Genomic DNA, 14,636 nt, shown 5'->3' with positions numbered 1-14,636 from the left:
GCCTGGTAATGTCATTAAACAAAAGCGAGAAACTGATGAGTCATGTAATCGGTGCTTGCCACAATATACACTTTGACATCATCTATTGTGTTTTGTATAATTATGAAAGATGAAATGCCAAATACCTAAAATCAATATCTAAAATCTTAAATGTCAAAAATAAAAAACATACAAGGAAATACTGAGTTGATAAGGGACATATATGGACATTTATATAATGAATCAATCAAAAATGCTTTATTTTGGAACTGTATTTTCTTTTTTATTATTATTATTTAAGAAGTTGCAAGAGATGAATATCAACCAAAAGTGATTGGATTGTTAAGCTACATATTATAATGTATGAATATCATTCCAACACATAAGAAATAATCAAACAAAATGAGTAGACGGGACATAAATGGTGTTAATGCTACCTGATTTTTGTGAGACATTTATGCAACTACTTTTTAACGTTTGATTAGCAGAAAGGGTAGCCTATGTATATGATTTATCTTCACTTTGTACAGTATTGTTATATCATTACAAACATATTTTCCCCCATTATTTTAGAGCTACTATCTATCAAATCAATGCAACTTTGTTTGGTATTTTGGTATTATATATATATATATATATATATATATATATATATATTAGGCTACAATAAGTATTATTTAATCAGGCTTCATGCCAGATATAACAATAGGTCTGGTTACAAGATATATATATATATATATATATATATATATAGACCTCACGAAGAGTAAACAGTTTTTATATTATATATTTTCATATTACAGTAAATGTCAGGAGAATGCACGTAATGGCGTTCTATGATATATTATTGTTAATACAATACCTAAAACACAGAATATTTACCCGCGCTTTTTGTCAGGTACATGCACATATGCAGACAGAGGAGTGAATGGGCGGAGTTACAATCTCATCAAGCGAAACTCCTGGTCAAGTCCTTTCAGTTTGATTCAGCGATACCAGGAGAGCGATTCACACTGCAAGCGCGAGCATGGCCACCGACTTCACACAGGAGTCTATTCGGCGTTTCCTTCTCAACAACGGCGGGCAGGTGCGAAACGCGGATTTACTGACACACTACAAGCGGTTTCTGAGGGAGGACGAGCAGAGAGAGCTAAACCGCGAGTTATTTAAGAAGTATGTGAACTCCGTGGCCACGGTGAGGCAGGAGGAAGGGGTGTCTCTTGTTGTGCTAAGGAAAAAATACCGTGTACACCTCGGAGACATCGCCAAGAATCAGGAGCTCGAGAGAAGGAAAGACCGAGATGCTATACAAGTGGTGAGTAAGAAGCAAGAACTTAAACAACAAGCTGCTTTGCCTATCTCAACTTTTGACACTGGTGTTGAAATCTTGCCAGCTGCTGGTATTGTAACCACCACTATTAACAACAATAACAACAACAAAGATTCTACTCCCAATTTTGAGAAAGCTGCCAAAACTTTGTCACCGAATGTGAGGAAACAACCCGTTGTATCCATTCCCTATGTAGAACAGGCACCTTACGACACCTGCCCTTTGAAACCAGCCCCATCTGACACTGACAGTCGCTCAAGTGGGAGCGGTCAGAGCTTTGAACAGCCATGGGAGTTGAAAGCATCCGAGCTGGAACACAACATTGTTCACACGACCAAACTGAGACAATTAAGGGAAGCAGATGGCTGCGAGCAGTCCTTTGTTACCCCTAGCCATTATGAAGTTAGAGTGTCGCCTCCACCTGAAAGAACAAGTTTGGGCACAAACACATTGGACGTTAACTCTTATAAACACTTTCAGAGGAAGCATTCAGAGGAGCCTGTCGCCAAAGCATGGCCTTCGCACACACCCTTCGGACAGTCTCATATGTCCAGCTCTACGTCTTGTCTGTTGGACCACCCTATTGCCCCATACACCCAAGCAGGTTTGAGTCAAAGCAATGACAGTCTGTTACGACCAAACCCCCCTCTGACCCATGCAAGCGAAGCGTACCTGCAGCTACGCCCCCCTTCAAGTCTTTCCTCAAGTCACGACAGCCTCTCAATCCCGTCCCCTTCCTCTCTTCCACCTGACACTGGTTGGCCGCAAGGCTTTGGGCGGGAAGATTGGCCCAGCGATGATACCGTGAAGTATCAAGGCCTCGCAGGACAAGATGGTAACGATGTACGTGCCTTCATGCGTCAATCCCAGGAGGCAAGGTTGTTGTCGCAACTCCATCAACCATGTCGCAAGATCACACCGCTGCACCATTCCACCGGTCACCTTGAAGACCAGGACTCAAGGGTGTCTCCACGGAGCGCTTCACCGGAGGCCCATTACGGACCAATTGCCCGCCGGTTGAGTTCTCGTCTAAAAAGTCGGATGTGTCGGAGTCTCGGAGAAGATTTGGATCAGTCGTTCCCAGAGGATGCCAATTCGGCACGGTGCAACCGTCTCCAGTTGTTGTCTTCGACTCTCAGCATTGGCAATCTAGTTTCCTCGTCTTCCAGCAAAGGACGAAGTTCTCGAGATCTTTCCTCACCTGCTGGGTCAACACGAAGTCTGGGGACTCCCGGGCATGATGGGTCCTTCAGCAACAAACAGTCTTCGGTTCCTCTTGAGCCCAGAGAACACGATTGGTTCGTTAAAGCAGCATCAGGCACATGGACTGACATCTACACCCTCTTCCGAGAGGACCCAATCCTTCTAAGCAAACGAGACTTCATATCTGGGTTCACCATTGTACATTGGATCGCAAAGCATGGTGACCATCGCGTCCTCAACACGCTTTTTTACGGAGTCGACAAGGTCGGGATGAACCTAGATGTTGACGCACAGACCTCTTGTGGGTATACGCCTCTTCACCTAGCGGCCATTCATGGACACAAGAAGCTTATTCGGCTACTTGTGCAAAAGTTCAAAGCTGACATGCGGATCAGGGACAGCAGTGGGAAAAGACCATGGCAGTACTTGAGTAAAGACGACAACCGAGAAATATTAGAACTCTTGGGTGCTCCAGAGAAAATAATGGGTCGTAGTCCAGGGATGCAAGGGTCTGCAGTAGGCCTGCCCACAAGACCTGCAACCGCAACGGTGAACGTTAAAAGGCATACGTCTATTGCTGCACTGTTTAAACACAAGTCTCACCTAAGAGTCACATCTAGTTCAGAAGATTTGTAGTAATTTTACCTGGCTAGATTGTATTGTTTGGAGGTAAACCCTTTCTCGCTACAGTAGCTCTTTTTTGGTGGTGCAAAAAAGTATACATTTTGTCACTTCTTTTATATGATTAACTTTGAGTCAGTAGTACAATCTTTTTATGATTTGTTCTGAGTATGCGGATCTGTGTATGTCCAACATTGGGTTTCTATTTCTATGAATGTCACTAATATGTTTTGGTGTTATGAAACTGTTATTTAATACCTCTCTTGTAATATGAGAGCACGTTAAAAGAATGTTGCGGGTTCAATAAATGTCAAGCTCAATCAAAAGCATTGGTTTACCTGGGGGTGAAGCAAAAATCGTGGTTGCAGTGAGGCCCTTACAATGGAAGTGAATGGGGAGATGCTGTCGATTGAGCTTAACTTGTATTAAACCTGGAATATTACTTTTAATATGTCTGGTATGCAACAGTGTGTTGCTTTGTACCGACACACACAAGATTCCCAATCATTTTGTATCAGACTGTGATTTTCAAAATACATTTTCTGCCCATAACAATGCTTCATTTCTTCTGGTGGGACAAATTTAATTCAGTGCTTCGTAATTGTCACGCTTGAGCTCCCTATGCAAAGGAAGAAGCTGTTCTGGGTCCTCTCTCCCTCTCTGTACTTAATCTGAGAAACTTTGCCGCTCATGTACTAGTAATTGAGAGTGATTGATACGTTGGATGATGAGAATTTTAAATTGAGAATGCAATTGCTTTTCTTCCTATGATTTCAGATATTGATGTTCTCAACTATCCAACCCTGGATGCTCATGATGAATGCTACTGATAAGATCTTTGCTGGTTTAGCTAACTTAATATTTAACTCTCTCTCCCCCACTTATCTCAAACCAAAGGGGAGGGATAAACATAGGGATGAGCATTCCAGCACTGGACACGCCAGAACAACCATACCTCACAGACCTCTATCAGTGTTGCTTAAGCGACATCGAGTTTGGACAACTGTTTTTCTTTCTGCATTTCCCCCCACAGTCATGTTTTGAGGTGATTCTATGCGTTCATGTTCGAACGTTGATGGTTTGCATGCCGAGCTATTCCTGTCATTTGTGTTTTGTTGTCGAACTACATATTCTACCTGAGGTAGAAAAACAGAAAATGACTTTAGGGGGAGAGTATAGCGTGACCTCACCCGTTGAAGTTGGATTGTTGTTTATCTCACAATCATGTTTGAGTCTTTTTCTTTTATGATGTGTGTGTTTGAACTGTTGTGTTTACTGACATGTTTCAACACGCCATTGGAGTGTTGGTTAACTTGGCTGCATTTCTTCTTTGCATTGAGTCTTACATAATATATGTGCACTATGTATTGCACTTTTATAGTCAAACTTTATTATGTGAATAAAACAAGACTTTGACCTTTGCAATATTGTCTACACCTTTGATTTATCAGCATGCATGTGGATGGCTGCTTTAATATACAAACCAACCACATTGACCTTGAAACCAAGCAGATTTTTCCTTAAATTCCTTGGAATCATTAATGCAAGGGCAAACAACTCAATATTACTATTTCGTATATGTATATTCTATACGTTTACACTACTGAAGTAGCTTTAGAAAGCAACCTTTACCATTTGATTTTACCAAAATAAAAATTACAGGCCACTCTGAACTCTGGTGCATGCTAAATGATTCAGATTTCTAATGTAACCGTGATAAAAGAACAGCATATCACTATGGTTTAGCAATTACTTTGTTTGGGATCTGGTTACCATTGAATTGTTTATTTGGTAGTTCCAAGTTTCCTTACTGCTTCATATCAGTATACTTACATTGTTCTGAACATCTACTTTAGTTCTATATATAGTTTTTTCTTCTCAGTATGAAAGGAAAAAACATAATAAAAGTTGAACAATTAAACTGAACAATGCAACACCATCACAAGGAGGCTGTATTTAAAAAATAGATTTATTTTGACTTCCAATTGTGCTCTTTTTTTTGCATTTAAACAGCGTAAAGCATGGTGGAAACTTGTCTTCGGATTGACCTCCTGCAAAACAAAATGTAACTATCACATGTGTCAGATCGCAATGCAGTTATACAGCAACATACAGAAAGTCCAAAATGAATACATCTAAAGTTTGCTGCTATTGCGGCCCTTAGCCTTTGTGTTTATGTAGCTGTATAGGGGTTTAGATATTTAGTAAATAAGGATGCTCTCCAAATACGAAACCAAAACCAAGCAACAACAGCAAAAAATGTAATATATTGGTAAAATAGTTTGTGGGTGTGCATCGCGATAAAACCCTGCATATAGCTTTGTGAATAATGTTTATTAGATTACAATAATAATGAAAATATTGTGTCCTAATCGCCAATAAAACTAAGTAGTGATATTGCGTTCAAGTTCCGGTTAAACCATCAGCTATGAGGATACCCCCCATTGTAGTAGAGGCCATGATTTAGAAATAAAAGCACCAGTTAAAGCAAACCATTGACATACAAAAGCCACAAAAAACATCCTTCTTCAATGTTCTACCTTTTTTTTTTTGCTCACAAAAATACATCTATTGTTTTCTTTTAATATCATCTACATTTTAAAATCACAAGGGGGATTGCTCAGAGTATGTACAGCAACATACAGAGTACAAAATTGTTTCTAAACCTAAAATCATAAATAATTATATGACGCTATTGACGTAAAGGTGGCGTTTCAGGAAGGCGTTTCTAGACAAGAGTAATTACTTTGTAAATATTTTAAATCTTCTTCTCTTTGTGACATAAGTGGTTCATCTGTTCCAAAGTGCTCAGCAGTTATGGGGATGTAAATCATTAGTGTTTTGGCATTCACCAATCACAATGAGGCATTTTGTCCCATTCAATTTGCATTGTGGTGTGCCTTGTGCTTTAGTGTTGTGCTAATTTGAATATGTTGTGTAAATGCGGCATGCACGTGTAATATAAAGAAGATCTCTCGTACATTGATGAACTTCCATACTTTGCTTTAAAATGCGCCTAAAATCCAAATGGCATGAATCTCACGAAACCTGACAAGAAAATGTACCTGTCATTTTTCACTCCAAAATCAAGACATCAATAGTATATATATTGCGTATAGAAATATTAAGTCTGTTTTTAGGACTATTAGGATTTTTACATTGTGACCTTTTTTATGACAACTAGCCTCATACCTCCAATTCTTATTACTGTAATGTAAACAAGGATATTTTATTATTTAGTTCCGCAATTGCTTTCGGGTCCTTGAAGGATTTATAACATGCAAGTAAGGGCAGCCGGTGGACTCTCTGGTGGCCCCTAAGGAGTTGGTGTCCTACGAAGTCTGCTTATAGGGAGCGGCGGTACAGCAGGGAACCTATAAAAACATTCATTTTTAAAAATTAACAACAGCGCCCAAATTACGCATTTCAATTGGTATTTATTTAGCAGATCTACTAATCAACACAACCAAAACGGATGTAAACTTTAAAGAAAAAAAAACTGATGCTGTGATTTTAAGAATTGGTATCTTGATTGTTCGAATGAAGATTGTGATTAGTCGGAAAATTTCTATTTTTACTCCGCCCCTAATCAGGATGCATTACAGTAATTACAATTGGAGGGAAAATGTGCTTAATTGTACTAAAAATAATGCAATGCAAAAAAGAGTTAGCTTCATTTCCTTTCCGTTCCTATCAATTTTGTTGTGAAATATGACCTGGACATTATCTTGACAGACTTTGTGAGATTTACAATTGTTGTAGGGAACAAGGTTGCAACGTCAAATCCTTCATTTAAGGCACTTTTCTTTGTGCATCTTCTCATAGTCTCTTACACTATCTACATCAGTTTCATCGATTCATTTCTACGCAGCTGTGAGCGGTTTCATTCTGCGATGGGCGGAGTCAGAGTGAGGTCACGGTGGTGGGGAGTGGTGAGGGGGTGGGGTTTGAACAGTGTGGCGATTTGAGGGCGGGGTCAGTGTTCTTTGGGTGGAACTCAAGGGGGAGGTTCTCCTCCAGGCTTCGCACATGCTCCTCCCCCAGTCGGATGAGCTCATCCAGGTGGCGGTGTCGTATGAGCAGGGCGGGTTTTATGCGGATGTAATGCTGGTAGTCGCGTAGCTGCGGGCTGCTCAGGTAACCTGCCAGGATATCCAGAACCACTCGCTCACGTCGGTCCAGGTTTTCCTTCAGCTCGCGAGCGTCTTCCTGCTGACTGCACAACTGCTTGCGTTTCAACTGCAGCGACTCCTACAAACACACACACACACACAGTAACTTATAAAGTGCAAATATACTCCCACAATGAAATATTTACAAATGTATTTATTTACATGCTGTTGTTGATTACCAAAAAATATATTTTTTTAAATAAATATTCCAGGTTCAATACATGTTAAGCTCAATCAACAGTATTTTTGGCATAATATTGATCACCACAAACTTTTATTTGGACTTGTCCCTCTTTTTCTTTAAAAAAAGCAGACATCTGTGTTACAGTGAAGCACGTACAATGGAAGTCAATGGGGGCAATCTGTAAACGTTAAAATACTTTTTCAAAAGTATAGCCACAAGACATAAACAATGTGTGTGTTAACATGCTTTTAGTGTGATAATATCACTTGCTAACCTTTTCTGTGTAAAGTTATATCCAATTTTACAACTTGACCATGGTGTAACATCAGTAATATGTTTTTAATATGGTAACAATGTTTAATTTTTTGGTTACTATGATTTTACCACAAAATACCATGTTTATCCTATAATTACGGTAGTAAAACCATGGTTCGTTTTTGTAAGGTACGGTTAGGTTTAGGGGTAGGCAGGGCTGGACTGGTAATCTGGCATTCCGGGCATTTTCCCGGTTGGCCGACGCACTTTGGGGCCGATCAGACACGGACTGGCCATCGGGAGAACCGAGCGGGCCGGTGGGTCAGCCGCGAAATGGGCCTAATAGGCCGAGATGTTCTAAAATGAGCCGCCGCGTTATGCATAACGGACAACAAAACGGCGCCGCGATATGCAGAAAAGAACAACAAGTTTGGGGCAGATGCCATGTAAAATCCTTATTTATCTTCCCAGTCCAGCCCTGGGGGAAGGGGTTGGTGTAGAGTGTCCAATGGACTCTAAATAAACACAATAAAAATGCAGCAGTGATGCCCCTAACGGTTTATTAGAATTTAAACAGGGGTGTAAGAGTATCTACCACTATTTGCACTTAGCGTAAATAGCATCTGCCTTTGTTTAAAACAAAAAGCAAAAGTCATGGTTACAGTGCGGCACTTACAATGGAAGTGAATGGGGCCAGTCCATAAACATTATAACACAAACCGTTTCAAAAGTCTTACCACAAGACGTAAATGTCTGTTTAAAGTTTTATGCAAACTTACCACTTTGTTGTCATAGCCTGAATGCCGACAAACCCTGTAATCTGGTAAACCCAGTAAAGCCATTTAATCCCTGATCTGATCCCATTAAAATCAAGTTAACATGTACAGTGTTTATGTCTTGAGGCTATACTTTTGAAGAGTCTGTATTGTAATGTTTACAGATTCAACCCATTTTAAGTGCTTCACTGTCATTGCGATTTTTGCTTTTTTTTTTATAAACGAGGGCAATTTTATCAACATTATGTCAGAATTACTGTTGATCGACTAAACTGGCAATAAATTCATTTAAAGGACTGACTAGCTAACATAGCAAACGCAGATGTTTTTATTATAGAGACTATTGTTTGTAGATGAGGTAAAAGTATTATATTGTAAACACAGTGATGCTAGAAACCTTTTTGTCTATTACAGCCACTAAGATTTAAAAAGGCGAACAGGAGTCTCCTGTTGTTTGTACAGTTCCGGCTCTCTCGCTCTAACAGGATAAGCCATGTTAAATAATCATAACACAATACAAGACAGCAGTATGCAGGAATTTCTCCGATATGATACTGTGTGATACGGAGAGCTCTTGTATTAACAAAATTGATCATCTGAAAGATTACTGAAATATCCATGCATTTGCAATATTTATATATATATATATATATATATTTTACCATTTCGTTAACTTAAAAAATATCTAAAATATTGAAATGATTATTATATTTATGAACTACATTTTTAGAATTTCACAAATGTGGAACTGAGGGTACTACACTCATTATTAAATATGTAATAAACAAACACAAGAGGTGCCGGATGTTTGAATTCTGCGGAATTCTGCAGAACTTTGTGGAATTCTACTGGCACAAATTCCAAGCAGGCCTACAGTATACATGGATATGCCATCTTTTTTAAAGACTACCTGAGATATCTGAAGAACTTGAATATAATAGATCCAATATAAGTCAGATATTTTATCTATCTTCATCTTAGTCTCTGTTTTAGAGAAATATATATATAAAAAAAAATAGCTTTATCATATTATGTAACGTAACGTCCTTCAAAACCATTTTTTTTTTTGGTGCTCTTTCTCAGCACATGGGGTGTGTGCTGTAGAATTATTTGGAACAGCATTTCTTTGAGTGAAACAAAATGTTTAAGGAGTGTCTGGTTTCAGATTGTGTTTTTCTTAAAGGTACAGTAAATACCTAATTACTCTGTGTGTGTGTGTGTGTGTGTGTGTGTGTGTGTGTGTGTGTGAGATTCATTTCCTACAGGCAAAAGTGTCTCTAATGTAGTATTTTATCAAACATAATCTTGTTTTGTAACTGTATGTTGAAACCAAGGGTAACAAAGGGCAAAATGGTTGTTCTGCATGGCATTATATTGGTCATAAAAACATGTCCAGATCACATTTTACCCACAAAAATTAAGAAATTATATTTTCCATAAAGAAAATGAAATCTTTTGTAATGAAAGACCCTGATCACATCAGTCAGACATTAACGGCCCTTTCAGAGTGGATTGTTTTGTTATACTGTACTAATGTCATGCACACTTTGCAAAGAGTCAAATTTGACCCCAAACATTAAATGTGGAACCCCCATTTTATTTTTAAAGAAATGTAATAAGACTGTTTACTAAAGTAAAAACACAAAAGTTATCAATTTCTTTTGGGATTTAATGGTGTTTTTGACGTTATTTACCTCTAAATTACTCATTTTCTTATCAAATAAGCATATTTTATGTTATCTTCAACTAAAAATCTTCATTTAAGTACATTGAAAGATTGCCAAAACACCCAAATATGTCATGCATTGGGAGTCTCTGGCGACATCTGCTGGAATAAAAACAACATTTACTTGAAATGACAACTAAGGCCAGTAGAGGGTGCAGTGCTCCATGCATTATCAGCTGATCAATGTAAGCAAATGTTGTAACAAAAATAAATGCTAAATATTATCACAAGTTATGACATGGATTTATATTTAGACATTATGAAAGTCTATTATTTGTAAAAAAAAAAAAAAAAAAAAAATGTTTGTTGAAGGGTGATATTTTGCTAATGGTGCCAAAACACGCTTACAGTCAAACCTGACCATGGTGAGGTCACAGTGGTGTCAGACTAAGACTTTGATCTAACCTTGAAGTGTGTGTGTGTGTGTGTGTGTGTATTCTACACTGTGGCTGATTGATGTGTTATACTCTCACCCATTCATTTCCTATGGCAGGTCAAAATTTGCCCCGAAGAGTATGAACGGGGGACTGTTCGATAAAACCACCTAGACTTATTGAATACCATTTTTTTTTTGTTCAGATGTAAAGTTTAGGAAAAGTCACCAGACTTGTACAGCGCTGATTAAGGAAACTATTTTTAATAAATAAAAACCCTAAAATGATTTGGGTCCAAAATGACCCTAACAGTGATTAAGGGTAAAAGGATGGGGCAACGTCATAACGTCAAATGTGCATTGCTGCACATTTAATTTTTGAATAGCGTGTTTATTTGTAATAAAGGTACAGTATCGGCCGTTTAATTCTAAGGGTCAGAGAGAGGGTGGAAAATATTTTTGTAAAACTAAATTAGTTGCAAAAGCCTTGAACAAAACATTTTAATAGACTCTTGGGACAAACATAAATAAAAAAAGGGACCTTGTTTATTTCATGAAACATTCCTCACCCTTTCTTCTGCACTCTCCTGGCTCTCCTCTCCTTCAAGCGCAGTGAGTGCATTTTCCACACGAGCGAGTCGTGCACTCAGAGACAGCAGCAGGTTTACAATCTTCTCCAGGTCACCAACAAACATGCGGTATTTGTCTGTCTCATTGGGTTTACAGTGTTCCTGGACTAAAGCTTCCATACTGCCCCCTAAAGTGCTGAAGCGTCTCTGATGATCAGCCAGTTCATCTCTCTCCCCTTGCAACAATCTGATGCTCGTGTTCAGTGCCTGCAACAGCTCCACCTGCAGGACAAGAGGAAACATTGCATTGCAAAGTAAGGATTAGTGCTTTTGATGAATGGATATTTTCGCTAGAGTGCGCATGAATGTGAATCTAACCTTCTTTTGATTCATATAAGCCTCTTCATCATCCAGATCTGTCTCCATTTTTCTTGGTACAGTCTGAATGTGAGTTTCTGGGGTACACGAGCCATCTTGAATCCTAATGGGGATCAAACAAACAAAACAAAAGTGGGAGGGGAAAAAAAGACATTATACTATGAAATATTGGGACTGCTAGTTTTATTACTTCACTATCCTATTTTTCTGAGAGAGGGGGATAGAGAGAGAGGGGGATAGAGAGAGAGAGAGAGGGGGGTAGAGAGAGAGAGAGAGAGAGAGATACAGAATGTCCAAAATCCACATTCCCCATGTCAAACAGAGCACACATAATTACACTCGGCTTTCAGCAGAACAATAGAACAATGACACACACCACATATTACTGGAGTGATATCTTCAAGGGGAAAAGTGTTTATAAGTGTATGATAAATGCAAAAGCTTTTTTTTTTTTTTTTTTTAGATCATGAATGGCTGTAGTAGCATGATACTACCATAAAACATTTAAAAACAATAACAACAAAAAATATAGATTTTATGTAACAAAATATAATATTATAAATACACATATACAGATTTTGCTGTTTCGGAAGGCAACTGGTTAGTAACGTCCTGACTATACTTTGTGATCTGTTGAGTGCCACTTTGGTGAATTAAAGTAGCAATTTCCTTCCAAAACAACAAAATATGTATATTACAAAGCATTACACACACATGTTGGTGCAGCTATCTCTCCATAGACATAATCATTTTTATTCTGCACAATCTTCTAACCCTAATCCTACACCTAAGCCTCACAAAAAACTTTCTGAATTTTTACATTTTTAATTGTAAAAATTGTTTAGTATGATTTTTAAGCGATTTAAATTATGGGGACACTAGAAATGTCCACATAAACCACATTTATAGCATAATACCCTTGTAATTACCAGTTTGTAACCAAAAAAAAAAAAGTCCTCGTAAACCACTTAAACCTGCCCCAACACACCTCTCTCTCTCTCTCTCTCTCTCTCTCTCTCAATTCAATGGGCTTTTATTGGTATGAAAGTTTCAAAAGCAATGTCGCCAAAGCATCATATAAAATAAATAAAATAAAAGCAAAATAAATTTTGTCCAATAACTTGGACAGTATATAATATAATTATTAGTAATATATAAATAACAGCAATATATAAATTATTATTATTTATTTAACACTATATATAGACACTATCTCTCTCTCTCTCTCTCTATATATATATAATGAACCCCTAAAACAAACCTGACACTAAGTGTATAAAAAGTGTCAGACCTTTTAGATAGAGAGATAGTAATATTAGAAATGACAGAGCATTTACTTAAAGAAAAATGTCACTGCATTGAATTACAGCAAAATGTATAAAATATATTTATATTATGCGCCTATGTATAGAATTGTGTGGAGTATTTAAGAGTAACACGAGTTTACACTCTTAGAACGTCGAAGGAAAATATTGCGAGGCTAAAAATAAAATGTGTTTTTGGCGCCAATTTCAGGATCAACCACAAGATGTCCATGTCGCTCTTCATTAATTAGCGGGACAACAATATTACATTTATCGTTGAAGTTTTCGAGAGGGAGAGCGAGAGAGTCGTACTGACTGAAACTTTTAACAAAAGTACACACGAATTATGATATTTGAGGTAAGTTATAATTTAATATTTCCATCTGATACCATACCTGAACATTGGTTCATAACAAAAATGGTTAGCTAGTTAACAGCTAACATGTACATTATCTTCTTTGTTCAACGTCAAAATATTAGGTTAAAATATTTATAAATGTTACCATTTAACCATTTTAAATATTAAATTAAATAGCCAAAAATATGTAGTCTCTCAATTAACACTAAAATTAAATCTGCATAAATATAAAACACATTTAAAAAACAGGTTTTAAACCAGGACGCTGCTTTCACTGCCTGACATATCACGTCAACAACTTAAATATACAAAAATATTTCCTGATAGTATTTAAACATATCTTTAAAGCTCTATTACATTATCCACTGTTAAAAATGATTTATCGCTGTGCTATCTCTTGTCTTTATGCAATAATATTAGGCTATGACCTGAGTGCAAATATACCGGCTAATACAATCAGCTTTAAACAAAGAGCTCTTGTGTTTATTGGTCCTGTGAGCATGAAATCCACCTGATTACTGAGTAACACTACACAAATGAACTACCTGCTCACTCTATATGCCACCAGCCTGTGTAATCACATTGCGCTTTATCTTCACCATCTGTTCAACTCTCACCTGTCAACCAAAGCACTGCTGCTGCTGCTCCTACTGTGTTGCCAGGGCGACAAGGAGTGTGAGGGGAAGATGTCCTCCATCAGATCTAGGGTAGTTTTACCTGCCCAGGTGTCCAGGAGCAAAGTGAGGGATTTGTCCCTACCCACCAGCTCTCGAGCTAAAGTCTCCACGAGCACCTCGGGTTGAGTTCGCTCTCTTTTTGAGAACAGATGGTAGTCGAGTCCTAGAATCTGAGAGGGCTCCTCTTCTAGTGGGACACTGCTGGGCGACTGAGGGCGAAGATGTGCTGTGCTGTCTATAAGATGGATGGACTGTAGGCCAGGGGTCACAGATGGAGTCATGCGGTCATTTGATGACTGTTCGGACTCTGGATGGGCTATTGTGTCAGCCATAGTCTCAGAATCGCTAAAACATCAAATTAAAAGAGAAAATGTTTTTATATTAATGGGATTAACATACAAAATGATTTACCCATGTAGGTAGGACACAGGAGGCTTAGTCCCCAATGATACTATATGCTGTGCACATTTAATGTATTGTGCTCTGTTGCATAGATAGTTGATCATTAATTTAGCAACTTCTACATATTAAAGTTATAAGAAACACCACAAAAACCTATCATTACTATAAATGTCACATTTAGCTCAGTCGCTAATTATTGGAGTGAATGAACTCCAGGCGATGTTTCTCTGTTCTACTATACAGTATATGTATATATGTTTAAATTAGGGCTGTCAATCGATTACAATTTTTAATCGAATTACATGGTGTCCGGATTAATTAATCGTGAT

The 14,636-nt window shown here is 37.9% G+C and overlaps 2 protein-coding genes across 6 annotated transcripts in view; one reads left to right on the top strand and one right to left on the bottom strand.

Annotated features, from left to right (window-relative positions):
• Nucleotides 1-707: 707 nt before the first annotated feature.
• On the top strand, nt 708-4,548 carry LOC127627792 (ankyrin repeat domain-containing protein SOWAHB-like). The gene has a single exon (XM_052104337.1). The coding sequence runs from the start codon at nt 1,007-1,009 to the stop codon at nt 3,146-3,148; it is 2,142 nt and encodes a 713-aa protein (XP_051960297.1). The 5' UTR covers nt 708-1,006; the 3' UTR covers nt 3,149-4,548.
• Nucleotides 4,549-5,088: 540 nt separating this feature from the next.
• Nucleotides 5,089-14,636, bottom strand: part of shroom3 (shroom family member 3) — a 91,510-nt gene continuing 81,962 nt past the window's right edge. For all 5 annotated transcript variants that reach the window (XM_052104358.1, XM_052104359.1, XM_052104361.1 and 2 more), the window contains 4 exons: nt 13,846-14,250; nt 11,567-11,669; nt 11,189-11,470; nt 5,089-7,384 (listed from right to left, as the gene is read on the bottom strand). In XM_052104358.1, the coding sequence (XP_051960318.1) occupies nt 7,037-7,384; nt 11,189-11,470; nt 11,567-11,669; nt 13,846-14,250 (1,138 nt within the window). In that variant the 3' untranslated portion in view covers nt 5,089-7,036. The remainder of the gene's footprint in view (nt 7,385-11,188; nt 11,471-11,566; nt 11,670-13,845; nt 14,251-14,636) is intronic.

This window comes from Xyrauchen texanus, chromosome 34, assembly GCF_025860055.1.
Source record: "Xyrauchen texanus isolate HMW12.3.18 chromosome 34, RBS_HiC_50CHRs, whole genome shotgun sequence".
Taxonomy (NCBI): Eukaryota; Metazoa; Chordata; class Actinopteri; order Cypriniformes; family Catostomidae; genus Xyrauchen; species Xyrauchen texanus.
The sequence above is the reverse complement of the archived record's forward strand: the minus strand, read 5'-3'. Positions and strand labels throughout refer to the sequence as shown.

Bases quoted from the DNA above. Each gene is read 5' to 3' on its own strand.
- LOC127627792 (XM_052104337.1), top strand. From the start codon at position 1,007: ATGGCCACCGACTTCACACAGGAGTCTATTCGGCGTTTCCTTCTCAAC.